The sequence below is a fragment of the Arvicanthis niloticus genome, chromosome 15 (genome assembly GCF_011762505.2).
Source record: "Arvicanthis niloticus isolate mArvNil1 chromosome 15, mArvNil1.pat.X, whole genome shotgun sequence".
Taxonomy (NCBI): Eukaryota; Metazoa; Chordata; class Mammalia; order Rodentia; family Muridae; genus Arvicanthis; species Arvicanthis niloticus.
In genome coordinates, this window is record NC_047672.1 from 33,775,359 (window position 1) to 33,793,738 (window position 18,380).

General features: G+C 45.6%; 1 protein-coding gene across 1 annotated transcript; it reads right to left on the bottom strand.

Moving 5' to 3' along the window:
• Nucleotides 1–3,884: 3,884 nt before the first annotated feature.
• Nucleotides 3,885–13,638, bottom strand: Garin1a (golgi associated RAB2 interactor 1A). Its single transcript, XM_034519564.2, has 5 exons — nt 13,361–13,638; nt 10,692–10,873; nt 8,159–8,408; nt 6,540–6,658; nt 3,885–4,230 (listed from the first exon to the last, which is right to left on the bottom strand). The coding sequence occupies exons 1-5, from the start codon at nt 13,511–13,513 to the stop codon at nt 4,041–4,043; spliced, it is 894 nt and encodes a 297-aa protein (XP_034375455.1). The 5' UTR covers nt 13,514–13,638; the 3' UTR covers nt 3,885–4,040.
• Between the last annotated feature and the right edge of the window lie 4,742 nt (nt 13,639–18,380).

Sequence of the window (18,380 nt, forward strand, 5' to 3'; positions counted from 1 at the left end):
TTTTCTGCATTTTTGTTTTCCTCACCCTGTACTGCCACATCAGAGACACCCTGACCACAAGCACGTACTAGACTACTCCTCAATCACCTGACACAGAGCCTGCCTCTTGCTTCTGAACTTTACAGAAAAGGGTTTCCCGCTCTGCCTCATGGGCTGGAACTACCCTCAGAAACAAGCTGCCTATGTGTAAATACCTCTTCTAACAAACCTCCTACTCAGTGTCCCTGACTCCAAACCTGAAACCTTCCAGAACCCAGCCCTCTCCTGAGTGTAGATTCTCAAAGCCTGTGGAAGTGGTGGCTCTCAGAACTTTGGAGGTTTAGGAATGAGTCTCATTAGCATATGCTCAAGACCAGCCCAGGCTCCAGGGTGAGACTTTGCCTCAAAAAACAAAACAAGACAATTAGGGCCTGATGTGGTGTCATGCAAATTTAATTTCAGCAGTTGGGCGACAGAGTCAGGTATATCTCTATTGACATAGTTTAAGGTCAACCTGGTCTACTCAGGCCAAACAGAGCTACATTGTCTTGAAACTTGCTATATAGACAGATCTGGCTTCAAAGTGCTTCTGCTCCCCAGGTTTCTGGGAAGAAGAATGGTTTGGGAAAAGATTACAGGCTCATCCAAAGGGTGGACTCTGGCCAGGTACCCAGCATGTGCCTGTGATCCCAGAAACAGCAGTTCAAGTAAGAACCGACAGAATCATAAACCCAGGCAATAGAACTGGGGATGGAAGCTGGGTGTGGTGGCCCATGCTTGCAATTCTAGCACTTGGGAAGGAGAGCCAGAAGGATGGCCATGAGCTTAAAAATAGCCTGGGTTACAGCGTGAGATCTTAAGATCTCAAAGACAGGGACTCTTGAAGTGTGTGTAAACACCGGGTGCCTTGTGATTTATCCTCACAGGGACAATTTTGAGAGTTAAATATGTATTGTATATTAACCATGACACTGGAACAGGCAAACTTTGGGAGGTATGGTCACTCCTCATATCAGTCTCACTGGGTTCAGCGTCTAGTTGTCCTTCTCCAGCAACAGCAATGCCCGGCTTATTTGCTAGCAGACATGTCTGCCCTAGTTTACTTCCTATCACTGTGATAAATACCACGACCAAAGCAACTTGGGAAGAACACAGTTTATTTCAGCTTACACTTTATAGCCTATCACGAGAGAAGCCGTATCAGTAACTGAAGCAGAGGTCACGGAGAAATGTTGCTTACTGGCTTACTCCATAAGGCTTGCTCAGCCTGCTTTCTTACACAACTGGCCCAAGGATGGCACCACCACAGTGGGCTGGGTCCTCCCACATCAGTCATTAATCAATAAAATGCCCACAGGGGGGAAATCCACCATAGGCCAATCTGATGAGGTCATGTTTCTCATTTTTGGTTCCCTTGTCCCTTATGACCCTAGCTTATGTTAACTTGATAGGAAACTAACCAGCACAATATTCAAAGGACATTGGTTTGCTTGTATTTTCCATGGAGGCAGGAAGAAAGCTACATATATTAGCTTTCAAGATTGTACAACTCAATCTTGCCAGGATTGTCCTCAGATGAACCAAGTCTGCCTGTGAAAGGGACAACCATGTTCCTCCTGGCAACCCATGCGACATGAGATACAAGAAGGCAGGGCTTCCAACCATTATTTATGGACTGTGTAGTACAAATGTCATTTAAACATTAATGCCTCCCCCCCTTTGTATTTAAGAGTTCAGTAGCTGCCTCAGGATTTCTCCAAGGACAGGAAACCTGCCTCCCTCTCTTGTTCTTTCTGATGAGTTCAATATCACACACCAAACATGGCATCAAACAGAGGAGTCATATTGTTTGGGTATTACAGTAATATATTCTGTATTATTACTAATTGTCTAGAAGGTGGGAACAGCTTTGATTGTTCCTTACGTAAGTATGAAATATTTGCTCAGAGACGTGCAAACATACAAGATCTCCCAATTTGCTCTCAGTGGGTCCTAGGAGGGAAGAGTCAAGGCATTCCATTAGTAACCTACTTGTTCATGGCCAAAAGTTAGCCTAACATTGGAATTTGAGAGATAAACCCTCGAGTTCTTATTTGAGATGGATGGGATAAAGTGCGGCCTTGTTGGAGAAAGTGTGTCCTTGTGGGGATGGGCTTTGAAGTCTTCTACACTCAAACAATGCCCAGTGTGGCTCACAGGTGGTTACTATATCAAATTCAGTTTCTTTATACCAACATCTTGCCTCTGTTTTCCACTATTTCTCCCTCCACCTCTTCTCTCTCTCTCTCTCTCTCTCTCTCTCTCTCTCTGTCTGTCTCTCTCTCTCTCTCTGTCTCTCTCTCTGTCTCTCTCTCTCTCTCACACACACACACACACACACACACACAAACACACACACACACACACACACACACACACACACACACACACACACACAGTTTTTCAAGACAGGGTTTCTCTATGTAGACCAGGCTGGCCTTGAACTGAGATCTGTCTGCCTCTGCCTCCCAAATTCGGGATTAAAGGCATGGGCCACCGCTGCCTGGTTTCCCACTATCTCTTTAACAAAGGAAGTTAGGTCTCTCCACCAAGGCCCTTCTTTTGCATTGGATGTCTCAGCTTAGCTTAGCTTAGATACTTCAAGCTTTTAGCTGGCATGTGGCAGCTTCTGTTAGAATAGACAACAAACAAACAAACAAAAACCATTTCCATGACTATCTGATCAAAGCAATCTTTATTTAGGGGTGCACAAGGGACTGGCCAGACGACCACCTCCCCCTAAGTTGGGGTTTCAGAGAACAGACTCTCACTGGCTTTTGAGGTCCCATTTATAGGGAAGGTTTAGGGCTGTTAGAAAACAGCTGTTGAGATTACTGGCTGTTAGCACCTGGACAGAGGGGAATGGGAGACAACTGTGCTGGTTTGAAAAGACATGGCCCCCATAGACCCAAGTGTTTGAATGCTTGGCCCATAAGGAGTGACACTATTAGGAGATATGGCCTTGCTGGATAAAGTGCGGCCTTGTTGGAGAAAGTGTGTCCTTGTGGGGATGGGCTTTGAAGTCTTCTACACTCAAACAATGCCCAGTGTGGCTCACAGTCTCCTTGAGCCCTGAGTTCCTTGTCTTAGAGTTTCATTGCTATGAAGAGACACAATGACCAAGGCAACTCATTTAAAGAAAAACATGTAATCTAGGCTGGCATAGAACTTCATAGAGGTTCAGTCCATTATCATCATGGTGGCAAGCATGGCAATGTCCAAGCACACATGGTACTGGAAAAGGAATTGAGAGTTCTACATCTTGATCTTGGAGATCAAGTATAAGAATATGTTGTGTCAGGCTGGAGAGATGGCTCAGTGGTTAAGAGCACTGACTGCTCTTCCAGAGGTCCTGAGTTCAATTCCCAGCAACCACATGGTGGCTCATAACCATCTGTAATGGGACCCAATGCTTTCTTCTGGTGTGTCTGAAGACATCTACAGTGTACTCATATAAATTAAAATTAATTAAAAAAAATATGTCATGTGGAAGGGGCGTCACCATAGGTGTTCAGGAGTTTAGCAAAGCAGAGGGGTGGGTATACATCCTGGGGTCACAAGTTCAGCACAGGCTGAAAACATTGTTTGCAGGATATATTAGGTTTAGGAAACAGAAACTTATTCTTGTAAGGTATGGAGACTTAATATAACAATGTATAACAATGTGGCTCCTTAATAACCATGTGGTTCTTTAACAATGATGTGGCTCCTTAACAACGATGTGGCTCCTTAACAACCATGTGGCTCCTGTTTTGGTGTCACAGCTTTCTTCTCATTTATTTTTCTGAGGAGTAAGCTGTGATTTCTAGCCATCCCTTCCCCAACTGTTCAGAGCCTCCCCAAAACACAACCTCCAACAACGAGGACACCATTGGAGGTTTATTGGTGGAAGTAGAAGAGCATCTTGGCATAAGTACCATATCATCTCTCCCATGGTTACTTGGCCCACTGTGGGAAGCAGCATTGTAGGAGGCAGAGCAAGAGTGTAGAACACAAGGCTGACACCCCATTCTGGCTAGGTATTAGGGTCCCAAAAAGTTCTCTCCTAGGGAGCTAGCTACAGGAGCCTGCAGGAAGTTCTCAGTTGAGTCCTCTTGTTCCCAGAGACTGTGGGTCAAAGCAGCTCTCATGGGCATACTAATTGAAGATGTCACCAGCGGGGTTGTCTTGCAATTGCTGGAGTTGTCTGTTTCTGCCGCAGTATCAGTGTGTCTGAGGGAGTCCAGAGATTCCCAGATCATAAAAGGCAACAGAAAAGAAGGAAATAATTGTTAAAAACTTACTTAAGGGCTAGAACAACGTCTTAGCAGTTAACAGTTGCTACTCTTCCAGAAGGCCTGGGTTGGGTTCCTAGTACCCACATGTCATATTAACCTGTCCATGACTCCAGTTATAGAGATTCTGATGTCCTTTTCTGGACTCCACAGTTACTATGGGCAAAATGCCCATCCACACAAAAAATTATCCTTAAATATACTATTTGTAAAGGCTGGTGGTTAAGTGGTTAAGAGCACATATTTGTCTGCCAGAGGCCCCAAGTTCCAGGCTAGCCAGAGTTACATAGTGGAACTTTGTCTTAGAAAACAACAAACAATGCAGGACCTGATGGTGCACGCCTTTAATCCCAACACTAAAGAAGCAGAGACAGATGTCTGTGAGTTCAAAGATAATCTGGTCTACATTGTGAGTTCCAAGCCAGTCAAGAGCTAAACAGTGAGGCACTGTCTCAAAAACAAAAACAAAACAAACACAACCAACCAATCAAAAAAAAAAATCCAAAACAACACACACACACACACTTTCAGAAAATAATAAAAATAAAACTTAAAAAAAAAATCCTAAACCAACAGGAACCAACATGGTGGTCTGTTCATGCGCTCCTGTAATCCCATCCTTGGCAAGTAGAAACAGGACAGATCAGTAGTTCAAAGTCATCTCCTGCCTCATAGAACAACAGTAATAACAACACAACACAACACCCAAAGAACAACAGCAAAATAACCCAAGAAAGCTTTTAAGAGGAAAAATCAACTTAAATCATTAGGAAACGGTAAGAGAAAGTGATGACCGTGTCTTCCGCTAGGAAAACATAAATATTTTTATTACTTTATGTGCATGGGTGTGTGGTGGTTTAAATATGGTTGGCCCAGGGAGTGGCACTATTAAGAGGTGTGGCCTTGTTGGAGGGTTTGTCACAGTAGGGATGGGCTTTGAGACTCTCCTCCTAGCTGCCTGGAAGACAGTCTGTTTCTGATTTCCTTTGGATAAAGATGTAGAACTCTCAGTTCCTCCTGGGCTACACCTGTCTGGAAGCTTCTATGTTTTCCTTGATGATAATGGACTGAACCTCTAAACCTGTAAGCCAGCCCCAATTAAATGCTGGTTTTTTTTTTTTTTTTTTTTTTTTTTTTTTTAAATAACAGTTGCCTTGGTCATGGGGTCTGTTCACAGCAATAAAACCCTAACTAAGACAGGGTGTTTTGTTTTCATGTGTGTCTGCTCACCACTTGCGTGCCTGATGCCTAAGGAGGCCAGAAAAACCTGCTAGATCCCCTGTAACTAGAGTTACAGACAGTCCTGTGCTGTCATGTGGGTATGGGGACTCAGTGCTCTTAACCAATGAGCCATAACTTCAGGAAATTTTTTGGAGGCTGAGGCAGGAAGATTATGGCAAGTTCAAGTATATTCAGAGGTACGGGGTGAAACCCTGAGTCAAACAAAACAAAACAGACAAACAAGCAGACAAAGAGGACAGGACTGGGGGTGTGGCTGAGTGGACAGAGTAGTGATTGACTAACATACACGAAGCCATGCTAGCACATCCCACGCTAGCCTGGGAAGAGGAGGTGGGAGGTTCTGGAGTTTAAAGTCAGTCAGATGACAAGAAGCTCATGAGGGAGGGGAGGGGAGAGGAAGAAAGGATAAAGGAGGGAGAAGAGAATAGAGAAGAGAGGAAGGAAGAGAGGAAAGAAGAAGGGACGAGGAAAAGTGAGGGGAGGGAAGGGAAAGGGTCCAGGTTGAGCATATCAAGAAAGTATAAATATTCATCAGACTTTTTAACTACAAAAGTGAGGCTGTTTTTGCAATCTGAAAGAACTAGCTTTTCTATAGGGACTGTCCAGAGAGGCAGCTTTTATAGTGGGACAACAAAAAATTCCTCCTCCCACTGGGGAAAAAAATCACAAAGAGATGTTAAAAATGAATTCTGGGTGGACAACAGCCTATGGCTTATACTTGCATCTTTGGCTGTTTATCAGGGAATTAATTGAAACTTGGAGTTAGGAGGAGTCTTTGATCACTGTCTATACCCAAGAGGTAGGGAGGGCAAAGAAGAGGCTGCCAGAGAGGCCTTTGTGAGCAGGGATTAGTGAGTCAGTAGCTGACTTATTTATTAGTTCACATTTCTTGGAATTAATTTACTCATTTTCCAGCTATCTACAATAAAAGGACTAGATTGATAGAGTCACAGACCCTATGAATTTGGGCTAGGGCAAGGGTAGGGCTGACGACACAGGACTCACCTGTCTCCTGAGAGCTGGTGTTTGTTTGAGAGTTCTAAGAGACTGCCTCTGTCATGCTCAGCTGCTAGCAGCATTATGGTCTCGCTGTTCTGGGAGGATGCCGGCAGGCTGCTTTCAGGCTGTATGGGAAATGCAAGTCAGAGCCCCACCCCCACCCCCCCACCCCTGCTCCCCACAGAGCCACTGTGCTCTCCCAGGAAGCTCTGATGTGCTGTGGAGGCCATGCCACCCAGAGAGTAAAATGTGGACCCTAGAGCTGCTGATCTCCAAAACCAGTGACTATCAAACCACCAAAACCACACACCTTAATAAAGGCAGGGCAAGAGATCTCAAATTTAGAGCCATCTCTAGCAAGCCTTCCACCTGTGCTTCTGCCCTGGGAAGATCCAGGAAAACCTCATGCCCTGCAGGAGCTCAGCCCAGGGTAGTGGTGTGTGCTTGCAATCCCAGCACTAGGGAAGCTAAGGCAGAAAGATAGCTGAAAGTGTGAGGGTAACCTGGGCTACATAGGGAGAGCTGTCTCAATAACAGAAAGAAAAAAAAAAAAACCACAAAAACAACAACAAAAAAAAACTAGTAAATATTAAAAGGCCCTAGCTCAGCGATAGAGCAGGTAGAACACTTGTCTAGCGTCAAGCGTGCTGGAGGACCTGTTTCCACCCACATCAAGAGGGGAAGTCGTGGGAGCTGAGTCAGGGAGATCTTGAGTTTGAGGCCAGCCAGGGCTATGTGGTGAGGTCCCATCTTTACAAAAATGCAAAAAGAATAAAAGCCTACAAATGCACATGTAGCTATGTTCCAATTCACTGAAAACTGGAGATGTCGCCTTTTACCTCTCATATTAGGAGTCGTTCAGATGTGTTCCAGAGGTGAGGAATCAGAGCCTAAACAAGGGGAGTACCCACGATAGAACAATCTGAATGTCAGCAGCATTGTGTTCAGTAACATATGTGCTTATCCGGAAGATCCATGGGGATTTGGCCCAGGGAGTGGCACTACTAGAAAGTGTGGCCTTGTTGGAGTAGGTGTGTCACTGTGGGCGTGGGCTCTAAGACCCTCGTTCTAGCTGCCTGGAAGCCAGTCTTCTAGGCTGCCTTCACATGAAGATGTAGAACTCTCAGCATTTCCTCCACCATGCCTGCCTGGATGCTGCCATGCTCCCACCTTGATGATAATGGACTGAACCTCTGAACCTGTAAGCCAGCTCTAATTAAATGTTATCCATACAAGAGCTGCCTTGGTCATGGTGTCTGTTCACAGCAGTAAAACCCTTGCTAAGACACCCCCCTCCAATATAAAAGTCCACTATACTCAAATCCCTTATTTGCAATGGCATAGCTTTTGCACATGCCTCACACAACACAATACTATGTAAATAGCTGTTTCACTGTATTGTTCAGGGGACATGGAGAAGGGAACAGTGATTTTTTTTTCCCTTGAATATTTCTGTTCCAAGGTATTGAGTGGATCCATGGATGAGTGACCTGCATCTACGAAAGGCCAGGTGTCCATTTGCATATAGGAACATATGAGAGTGTGCATATGAGTGTGTGAGTATGTACACGGATGTGTACATTCCTGATTATTTCTCTGCAGACCCTGGGGGCACCCCCACTTACTGTTGTTTCGATGGAGGAGTTGGGCATCTTGGGCACCAGGCAGTGAGTGAACTGGATCCTTGGGTCTTTGGTGGTGATAGACAGACCTTTCTGTAAGATCTTCACCAAGCGGATCCAGAACTGGAACACAGCCTGGGGATGTTTCTCGTGGAGCCTCAGATAGTAGATCTTCTCAGTCACTGTCCTAACCCGAAGGATGCGCTGGGTCTGGTCATAGATTTGTAGCTCCACATACTTCAGGGGAAGAATCCTGGACACAGGCAGGGGATTCGTGTGTTGGTGCCTTCTGCTGCTGCCTGGAGGATGCTCCTGCCCTAGGACTAGGAATGGCTGCTGGATCTGAGTCCCTTCTCATTTATTTGCAGGACCTTTGTTCTTTAGTAAGATCTCGCATGCCTTTAGGTGTATGCCTAAATCTTAACATTTGGGAGCTAAGGGCAAGTTCAGCTTGGGCTATGTGATTTTGTCTCTAAATAAATAAATAAATAAATAAATAAATAGAATCTGCCCGCATCAATCACCATCAGTGATATCGGTGCATAATATCTCACTAAATGCTCATAGACCTCTTGGACTGGGAAAGGTAAGTATAATTAATTTTTCAGATTTTGTAGTAAAGCCTTGGAGAAGTTCTGTGAGTGATTGGGGGAGGTATTTGATAGCCTGAAGCACGAATGTATCGAGTGTATCCTGGGAGGGAGCATGAAGGCCTGAGTTTGAATCCCAAGTGTTAGCATTCTGTCTAAGCTCCGCCCCACAATTACCTGGCAACAGCCAGGTAGGCCTGACCCACTGTAAAAGGGGCTGCTTGTCCCCTCCTCGCTCTCTGGCTCTCTCTTGCTCCCTTGCTCTTTTCTCTCTCTCCCCCACCCCCATGGTTGTTTGTTTGTTTTGTTCTGTTCTGTTTTGCTTTTAAAGAGCCAGGGGTTGTCATGTATGCCTGTAACCTCAGGGCTGGATGCCAAAACGGGTAGGTAAATCCTGGGAGCTCACTGGCCAGTCAATCTAGGCAAACCAGTGAGCTTCGGCTTCAGTGAGAGGCCACTTCAAGGCAGTAAGACGGATTATGGTAAAGCCGGGACATCTAACACATCCTCTGGCCCTGCACCCCGACACACACACACACACACACACACACACACACACACACAGAGAGAGCACACGTGCGGTGATCTGGGCACAGTGGTGATCCCAGCACTTGGGTGACTAAGGCAGGAGGACTGGGCATTTAAAGCTACTCTCATCTAGGAGGCGGAGACCAGCATAAACTACAGGAGCCTGGGTCAGAAAGCAGAACGCATGGGAAAATGTTCTAGGTTTGCTAGTCTTCCTGAGCGGGCGGGCGTTAGAACAGAGAGCTCTTGCTGCATCTTAAGCCTTTCCCTACATCTTTGATTCCTTGCAGCAATCGGTAGGAACGGTGGGTGTCTCCTATATGCTAAGCCTTTACACTTTTCTTTTCCTTTCTCTCCTCTTTTATTTCTTTCCTCTTCTTTTCCTTTCTTTGATACTCTGTCTGCTCCTCCCAAGTTCTGGGGTTACAGGTTGGTACCACCATGTTCAGTTTATGCAGCGCTGAACCTAGCTAGGGCTGTGTGCGCGCTAGGCATATAGTCTACCAACCGAGCCACATCACTAACCTTTTTATTCTTTTCCTTTTCTAAGATTGTGTGTGTGTGTGTGTGTGTGTGTGTGTGTGTGTGTGAATGTCACATGTACATAGGTGCTTTGGAAGCTAGAAGTGTGTGTCAGAGTCACAGGTGGCTGTGAACTGCCTGACATTGGTGCTGGAAACTGAACTCAGGACTTCAGGAAGAGCAGCAAGGGCTCTAACTTACTCTGCGCCGTCTCTCCAACAACCCCTACCCTTTTTCTTCAGCCAGGCTTACCATGCTGGGTTTGGTAAGATCTTTTTTTTTTTTTTTCAATCTCGATATCTCATAGCTCTATTTGACTTTACTATCTCCATTTATGGGCTAGCAAGTCGGCCCCAAAGGTGAAGGTGCTTATTGTCAAGTCTAGTGATATGAGTTCAATCCCCAGACCCCACAAAGTAAAGAGAAACAACTCCCAAAGTTAGAAAGGGGAGGGGGAGAACAAAAGCAAACATGTCATTAGCTCCTTTCTTAAATCGTTTTTTCCTATCTTCTCTTTGAAAATCTCCCACACCTACACTGACAAAATACCGGGAAACCAAGGCTGAGCTCCTCATGAACTCTTATAAATGAGTTCCAGGCAAGATAAGGTGACATCCATAGACACTGTCTCAAAAAAAAAAAAAAAAAATCCAACAAACCAAAAGCAAAACAAATCAACACCACCAACAAAAACCTTAAAAATTAAAGGGAAGCCAAGATCTTCAAACACTGAGCTGGAGACAGGAACAGTGTTGCAAGAATGTGCATTGGGTCATGAGGAGCACTGCCCTGGAGCACTACCCCTCCTTCCCATTTGAAGCCTGCCCACCTGCACCGTATGCATACACTTGCCAATCATCCCCCAGCTCCGGCCCCACCCTCCCGCCTTTCTTTACCTGCTGAGGGTGATGACAGGGGCACCAAGTGTGCTACAGGTGGAAAACGGACCGTGAGGCCAGGTGACATTGGCCATCAGGAGGATATTAGGGAGTGGCAAGGAGGGCACTGAAGAGGTTACTCCAAGGATTATAGTGGCAGATTTTTCATAGGCATCCATCCAGTTTCCTTGCTTAGTGACCTGGAAGTCAGCCCCAGATATTCGGGTCAGAAAGAGATAGACAAGGCATGGAAGGATGCAGACACCAGGCAGGGCCATCTCAGCTGGGTGAGCTAGACCATTAACTGCTACTGGTTTCTTTTGTTGCTCTCCCCAGACACCCAGACATAAAGTTTTGTGAACAACAATAACCTTGTATAGTACTGCTTTGTGTAGAGAAACACACAGTTAGCTTTGAAAAGATACACTTGGGAGTTGAGGCAGGAGAATCAGGAGTTCAAGGTCATTCTTGGTTTCATGGGGAGTTAGAGGGCAGCCTGGACTACAGGAGACCCTCTCTTAAAACAACAAAGGAGCCAACAAAGAAAAAAAAGAAAAAGAAAAAAAAAAAGAAAACAACCAAAAAGGTTGAGTAGTATGGGAAATTTTACACTTCCCTCCCTGGGTCAGAGAAAGCAGCACAGCTTTCTAATGACCTGGAAGGGGTCTGATAGGAGGAAGAAAGGGTCCACAGGAGGAAGAGAGTGTGGAAAGAGCTACAGAATGGAAAACACCAAGGAAACTCCCATGAGGGAGGGGGAGGCTGGGGAGCTTCCCTCAGATAAGAGAGGGCAGCTTGTGGCAGGGACTCAAATGTCACAAGGACTTCTGCTCCCCAAAGTACCTGGGGGCCATGGCAGGACAAGGGCAGTGGATCCCGACCAGGGACACTGTGTCAGCTCAGAGCAGAGAAACACCAAAGCTGGGAGTGCTTAGGAGCCATAGCTAACATAAGCAGAGACACCTGTGTTCCCACCGCCAGCAGCCGTCTCCCAGTGTTCTAGGCCCCCGAGCACCCCTGACAATTGTGCATCTCATGGGGCAACGGGGAAACCCCAAGGAAGACTGAAATTAATTCGTACCAGCCTGACCAAGGAATGCTTTGAGAAAAAAAATGAATTCTGATTTTGGGGAGAAAAAAAAAAGGGACATTTTTCAGAGCCTGTGCTATGAAACAGGATCTGTAGTCCCTACAAAGCAGAGGGTCATATCCACCAAGAGAGGGCGCTCAATAAATGCTGGGAACTAGCCCACTCTGGCATGGTCACAGGGTGACAGCGACATTGGAAACAGGGAGAGGGGAAGAAGTGGAATCAACTGAGGAGCGAGTCATCTCAGGGAGAGGCAGGTCTCACATGAGTAGAGTCCATTTGGAGACTCTCAACAACCTCGAAGTTACATCATGTAGAACAAAGAGGCCAAAAGTGCTACCATGGGCTGGAGAGATGGCTCAGCAGTTAAGAGCACTGACTGCTCTTCCAGAGGTCCTGAGTTCGATTCCCAGCAACCACATGGTGGCTTGCAACCATCTGTAATGGGCATCTTCTGGTGTGCCTGAAGATAGCTACAGTGTACTCATAAACATGAAATAAATCTTTTTTAAAAAGTATCACACATAATGAGGGGTGACTAAAAATTGAAACAGCCTGCATTGAAGCAGCCTGGATCCCACATTACTGCTCCCTCACTCCAGGCTTGCTAGCTCAAGCTAGTCCCAGCTATATCCCAGCTATATCCCAGGAACATAGGTGTCTACTTAGGCAGCACAGGTGGAAACACTGAACACAGTTTTCCCAAGCTGGTACTGTAATGGGAAGTAGCTCGTTGCTGTGAGATTCTCAGATTGAATTCCTACGCCTACCTGGAAAGATTCCCCCCATCCCCCTACAACTCCCTGCCACTTTCCCCCTTCATTTAAGTGGGTCCCCGACATTAGCCCCTCCAGTCTAGTCTCTCGACCTTAACCTGGGTACTTTTCAAGTTTCTCAGCCTGCTCTTATTCTTGCCCAAACCCCCATGATTCCCACAGAGAATGCCACAGATCCCCGCTGTCTGACACACATTTTTAAACTGCCAAAGCCCAGAGGGGATGCCCTGCATTGCTGTTCCAAGGTCTCAGACAGAGCTTGCTTAGACAATCACCATTGATACAGTTAAACTGAGCTCCGTGAGGCTGCTTCCAGGGCTAAAGAAACAGCTCTGAGTGTTTACTGATCTCACAGAGGACCTGGAGGGCAGCTTCCAGCACCAATGTCAGGAAGTTTACAAGGGCTTATAACTTCAGCTCCCGGGAGTCTGGTGCCCTCATCTGACCTCCCTGGGCACTCCCCTCACTTGCACAAATACACAATTAAAACTTAAAAAAAAATATCTTAACAACAACAACGAAACATTTAAAAAGATGCTTAAGTTGGGTGTAGTAGCCTATACCTTTAATTCCAGCACTCAGGGCTGGAGGATCTCTATGAGTTTGAGGCCAGCCTGGTCTACATAGCTCTAGGCCAACCAAGGCTACATAGTAAAACACTGACTCAAAAACAAAACAAGACTTCTCTCTTGTTCCAAACACTACATAACTCTTTGAATGCAGTGTGCAGTGAATTCCTGCACACTACAAGCACAAAGGGAAATGACTTCTGGAGCAGGCTCGGGGAGGGGAGACTCTGATCCCTGAGATGCAGGAGGTACCTGGATAAAGGTGCTCTCAAACACCACTGAGTCAGAGAACAAGTTGAATTCTGGAGAATGAATCAGTTGACAAAGAAGGCCATCTTCTACTCCAAGTTCCACTCCAGGGCCTGGGTCCCTGATTGCAGGAGGGAGGCCCCTAATTTTACTCATTGGTTCTTAAGAAGAATGGGCTGGGGAACATCTCTGGGGCTCCACACAGACCCAGCCCAACTCCAAGGTGTTGGTGGAACCAGGGCTCCCCCCAACCTCCCGGCTCCAGCTCCCTGCTTGCTTATGGTTTAGCATGTCCTCCAGGGCTGGGAGGGACTGTCAGCTCACAATGGCAGGGATGACATCAAAAAATGCTAACAGTAGGAAAGGGAGAGGAGGCTAGGAAGGGGGTGCACAGGACTGGGAGGTGACCACAAACCAGCAGCAAACCTCCAGATTCCAAACACTGGCCCTTACCCCAGGCAGCAGAAGAATGACCTTCCCGAGACAGTGAGCAGCTGGCCAGGCCCCCAATGAAGGTCTCTGGGAAAATCACAGGCATTGATCCTCTTTCATAACTGGAAGCCTCACACAAAAGCTCTTTGTAAGTTCAAATTGTTTACCTAAAGTCAGGCTTTCGGGGTTGGCAGGATGGCTCTGCTGGAAAGAGCCTTGCCGCCAAGCCTGATCTGAGTTTAAAGACTTCCGAGATGTGACAGAAGGAAAGAACTGACTCTCTCTCAAGTTGTCTTCTGATCCCCTCATGCACACTGCTTCTTGCAGGTCCTGCCCATGACCCATGCATGTGCACATAATAAAAATAACTAAATGTAATTTTTTTAAAAAGTCAGGCTCTGAGTTGCCCAGAAGAACAGAGGATGGGAGAAAGACAATTTCTTTTCTCTACTCCATCTCATAGGGAAAATAATAATACCAAAAAAGAGGTTTGTTTGTTTGTAAAGAGTAAATTAAAGAGACAGCAATGACTTGGTGGTATGTACATTGAAGCCAGCTCAAAATGGGCCACCAAGAGATCTGGGTAGGAAATGTACCCTGTAGTTTCAGGTACTTGGGAGGCTGAGGCGGGAAGATTACTTGAACCCAGGAGTTTAAGGCCAACCTAGATCAATATGGACTATTTCATGAATCTGTCAGGGGCCACACTGGTCTCTTCTTTCTAACTAGAAAAACTTTTTGGAGAGAAACTTCAAAGTATTATAAATAGTTTTTTTTTTTTTTTTTTAATCGTATTATTGAGATGGGGTCTTAGTATGTCATCCTCTCTGTCCTGGAATTGAGTATGTAGACCAAACTGGCCTCAAACTCAGAGGGCCACCTACCTCTGCCTCCCAAGTGGATGAATTAAAGGCATGTGCCACCCCATGGTCAATAAACACATTTGAAAAGCAGCACATCAGTTTAATAAACTGTAAAATATTTTTGACTGGGTATGTTAGGAATTGTACCACAGAACCAGGTTCTTACTATTAATTTATTTCTATTTTTGTTTGTTTGAGGTAAGGTCTTACTGTGTAGCCCTGGCTGTCCCGGAATTCACTATGTAGACCAGGCTGGCTTTGAACTCACAGAGATCCTCCTGCTCCTACTGAGTGCTGGGATTAAAAAAGCTTGTGTTTGCTGTTGGACTTTGTGGGTGTCAGAAGACAATTTGAGGGGTCTCTCCTTCCTCCTTTAGGAGATTGAACACAGGTCTGTCAGGCTCTAAAGCAGGTGCTTTTACCCTCAGAGTCTGTCGCAAGCCCTTTGTGGAGATTTCTGAAATTAGTGGTACCTTCACTGCAATAAAACTTCACGACCTACCTTCAGACATCACTTTCTTTTCCTGCCTTCCTTTCTTTCTCCCTTTCTTCCTTTCTCTGTGAGTGTATCTACATGTGTGTTCTTAAAAAAAAAGTTTATTTATTTTATGTACGTGAGTACACTGTCACTCACTTCAGACACACTAGAAGAGGGCATCAGATCCCATTACAGATGGTTGTGAGCCACCATGTGGTTGCTGGGAATTGAACTCCGGACCTCTGGAAGAACAGTCAATGCTATTGACCGCTAAACCATCTCTCCAGCCCTGTGCATGTGTGTTCTTGCACGGGGGTGTAGCCATGCACATGCTATGTGTGGAGGTCAGAGGACAGGCCTCAGGTGTTGGGCATTACCTTTTCATCTTGAAACCAGGCCTCTCTGCATTGTGTACCCCAGGTTAGGTGGGCCAGCAGCAAGCTTCCTTCAGTTCTCCTGGGCCTTGTGATCACAGGATGCTGCTATGGGCTTTTTACATGTGTTCTGGGATCAGAATTTAGGTTGCCATAATTGCCAGGCAAAGTGCCTTTACCCACTGAGCCATTTCCCAGTTCCCAGAGCTTATTTGAACTGTCTAGTCATAGGCTAGTCTCATGTTATTTTAAATACTGTCGTTTTATAGAATTCTCAAACCTGTTGCCATTAGTTTGAAAGAGTTTTTTTTTTTTTCTTCCTTCTTCCTTCCCCTCCTTTTCTGTTGAATACGGTGCAGCAGTCCCTTCTCCTCAGCATCCACTAGATGGCAATAGAGTTCAAACCGCCAGTCAACAGATTTAAAACTTGGTGGCTGGAGGTTTTTAAATAATGCCATGCCTTAGCTCTCTCCATCTTTGCTCACGTGTTCCCGCCACTGAGAAGTTCTTTCCTAACTTAGCAAGTCCCCAAGTCTCTGCATTTTAGATGGATCCAGTGCATGCTTGTGACTCAAGAGGCAGAGGCAAGGGAATCACAAATGCAAGGCCTGCAGGAGCTACACAGCTGAGGCTGCATTGTGAAATGGTCCTCTGGCCACCGCACATGGCATGTACAATCCCATAGGAGAACATACACTCCATTTACGTTACCCTCCAGTTACATTAATTCTTTTCATCTACATTTACTTTGTGTGTGTGGTAGTGGGGGGGGGGGGGGGGGGGGGAAGGAATGCCAGCATGCCACAATGCATGTGTAGGCTTCAAAGGACAAGATGTAGGAATGTTCTCTCCTTGCACCGTGTAGGTCTTGGAGATCAAATTGAGGTCATCTGATTTATTGACCAGTTCCTGAGGTGCTAAGACTAGCCCTCCAAATAAATTATTGACAGTGACATACTAGTGAAATCAACTTTCTGTAACCTCAGCAAAGTCAAGACTAGCTTACCAGTCCTCAGAAGCAAGGTATGACAACATATCTTTAACTCCAATAACTGAATCACAAATTTGAGGCCAGCCTAAGCAAGACCCAATAAATAAATCATTTCTTAGCCCCAAGGCTAATAACACATACCTAGAATGTGCAAGTTGGTAATATACTGACTACCACCCAGCAATAGTCAAGATGAATCCCTAAACCAGAGTTATCCATCAGTTGCATTAAGAGCCCCAAGGAAGCAGAGCTAGTTGAACAGAGGATGCCGTGTGCCATTCTTTTTGTTGGGCAAAAGTATATCAAATTCATAAATACAGAGATGAGAGTGAAACCTAAGGCAGAGTGAATACTTTCATATGCAGGGCAGGGATCAGAGATGTAGATTGCAGGAAGGAAGCCTCTTTCCCCATCATAATAACACACACCTTTAATCCCAGCACTTGAAGCACACGGGACTCAGGTCAGTCTGGGTCACTTGTCAGCTACATTACGAGTTCTAGAGCTACGTAGTGAGACTGCTTCGAAACAAAACAACTCTTCTTTCTTCCACTGTTGAATGGAGGTGAAGCTGCTCAGGTCTAGAGGGGGGGAGGGGCGGAAACAAGCACCTGGCGTGTAGCTATCATCCCCGATCCTCCAGGCTAGGGTGGAAGGATCCTAAATTTCAAGGCCAATCTGGATTACTTACAGAGCTTTCACACGTAAACCATCTGCAGCACGCAGGCATCTAGTAGCCGCCTTAAACTGACAAGAGAATCCAACAGCCACTTCGCTGGATAAGTCGTTGGAGAGAACAAGGTAGGCTAGGCCTGCAGGAACACTCATTTAGACTGAGGCAGGGCTGGGAGAGCACAGATTTCCTTCATAGAGTCAGATGAGTAACAAGACCAAATGGTTCTGGGGGTTGGGGAGGGGATTATGCCATCAGCTCTGCCTGGGAGACACGTCTCATGTGAAACAGCATAGTGCCTGCCAAGGACCCAACTATATGTTAACATACACTTATCTCTAGAGCACTTATAGTACCTAGTGCAATGCAAACACTAGAGTTCTATTTTGTTTAGGGAGAGATAACAAGAAAAAGTGTCTTATCGTGGACACAAGACTAGTTCATCATGGACATAATTTACAAAAAATAAAATATTTTCAGCGCTGACTTAGTTTCCTTGGTGTGGTGTTTTCCTGGTACATGGAATGCCCTGAGTTCAATCTTGACCGCAAACAATCAAAAACTCAACCTACATTTGGCTGAATCCATAGGGGCGACCATGGAGGGCCAAGGTTGAGTCTTACCTAGGCTTTAACTGGCTGATTTAGGGCAGACCTGAAAGGCCCTGTCCGCCAAGTTAAGTTTACATTTAGACAAAACTTTTTGTTTGAATTCAGTCTTGCAATAACAGCCCTGGCTGTCTTTGGAATTTTTGGCAATCCTCCTGCCTCAACTTCTTAAGTGCTGAGAATCATAGGCATATACGACCAAATTCAGTTTCTAAACAGAGCTTTGAGAACTTTCTTGCTCCTGAGTTTAAAAATATTAAGTTTGGACAGAAGCCTATAGGCTTAGCACTTAAGACAGTAGAGACAGGTGGGTGGGGGGGACAAGGCTAGCCTTAGCTACATGAGACTATCTCAAAAGTAAAAATGGCCAGGTATAGTGGTGCACACTTTTAATCCCAGCACTAGAGAGGCAAAAGAGGCACCAGGTTTCTCTGAGGCCAGCCTTGTCTACATAGTGACTTACAGGATAACCAGGGAGGCACAGTGAGATCCTGCCTCGAAAATAAAAATAGAGATAAAGTTTACTTACAGGTCTAGGATTTAAACGTTTCCTTACTAATTTCGAGGGCAAGCATGTCAACAGGATACACAGTGGAAATATATA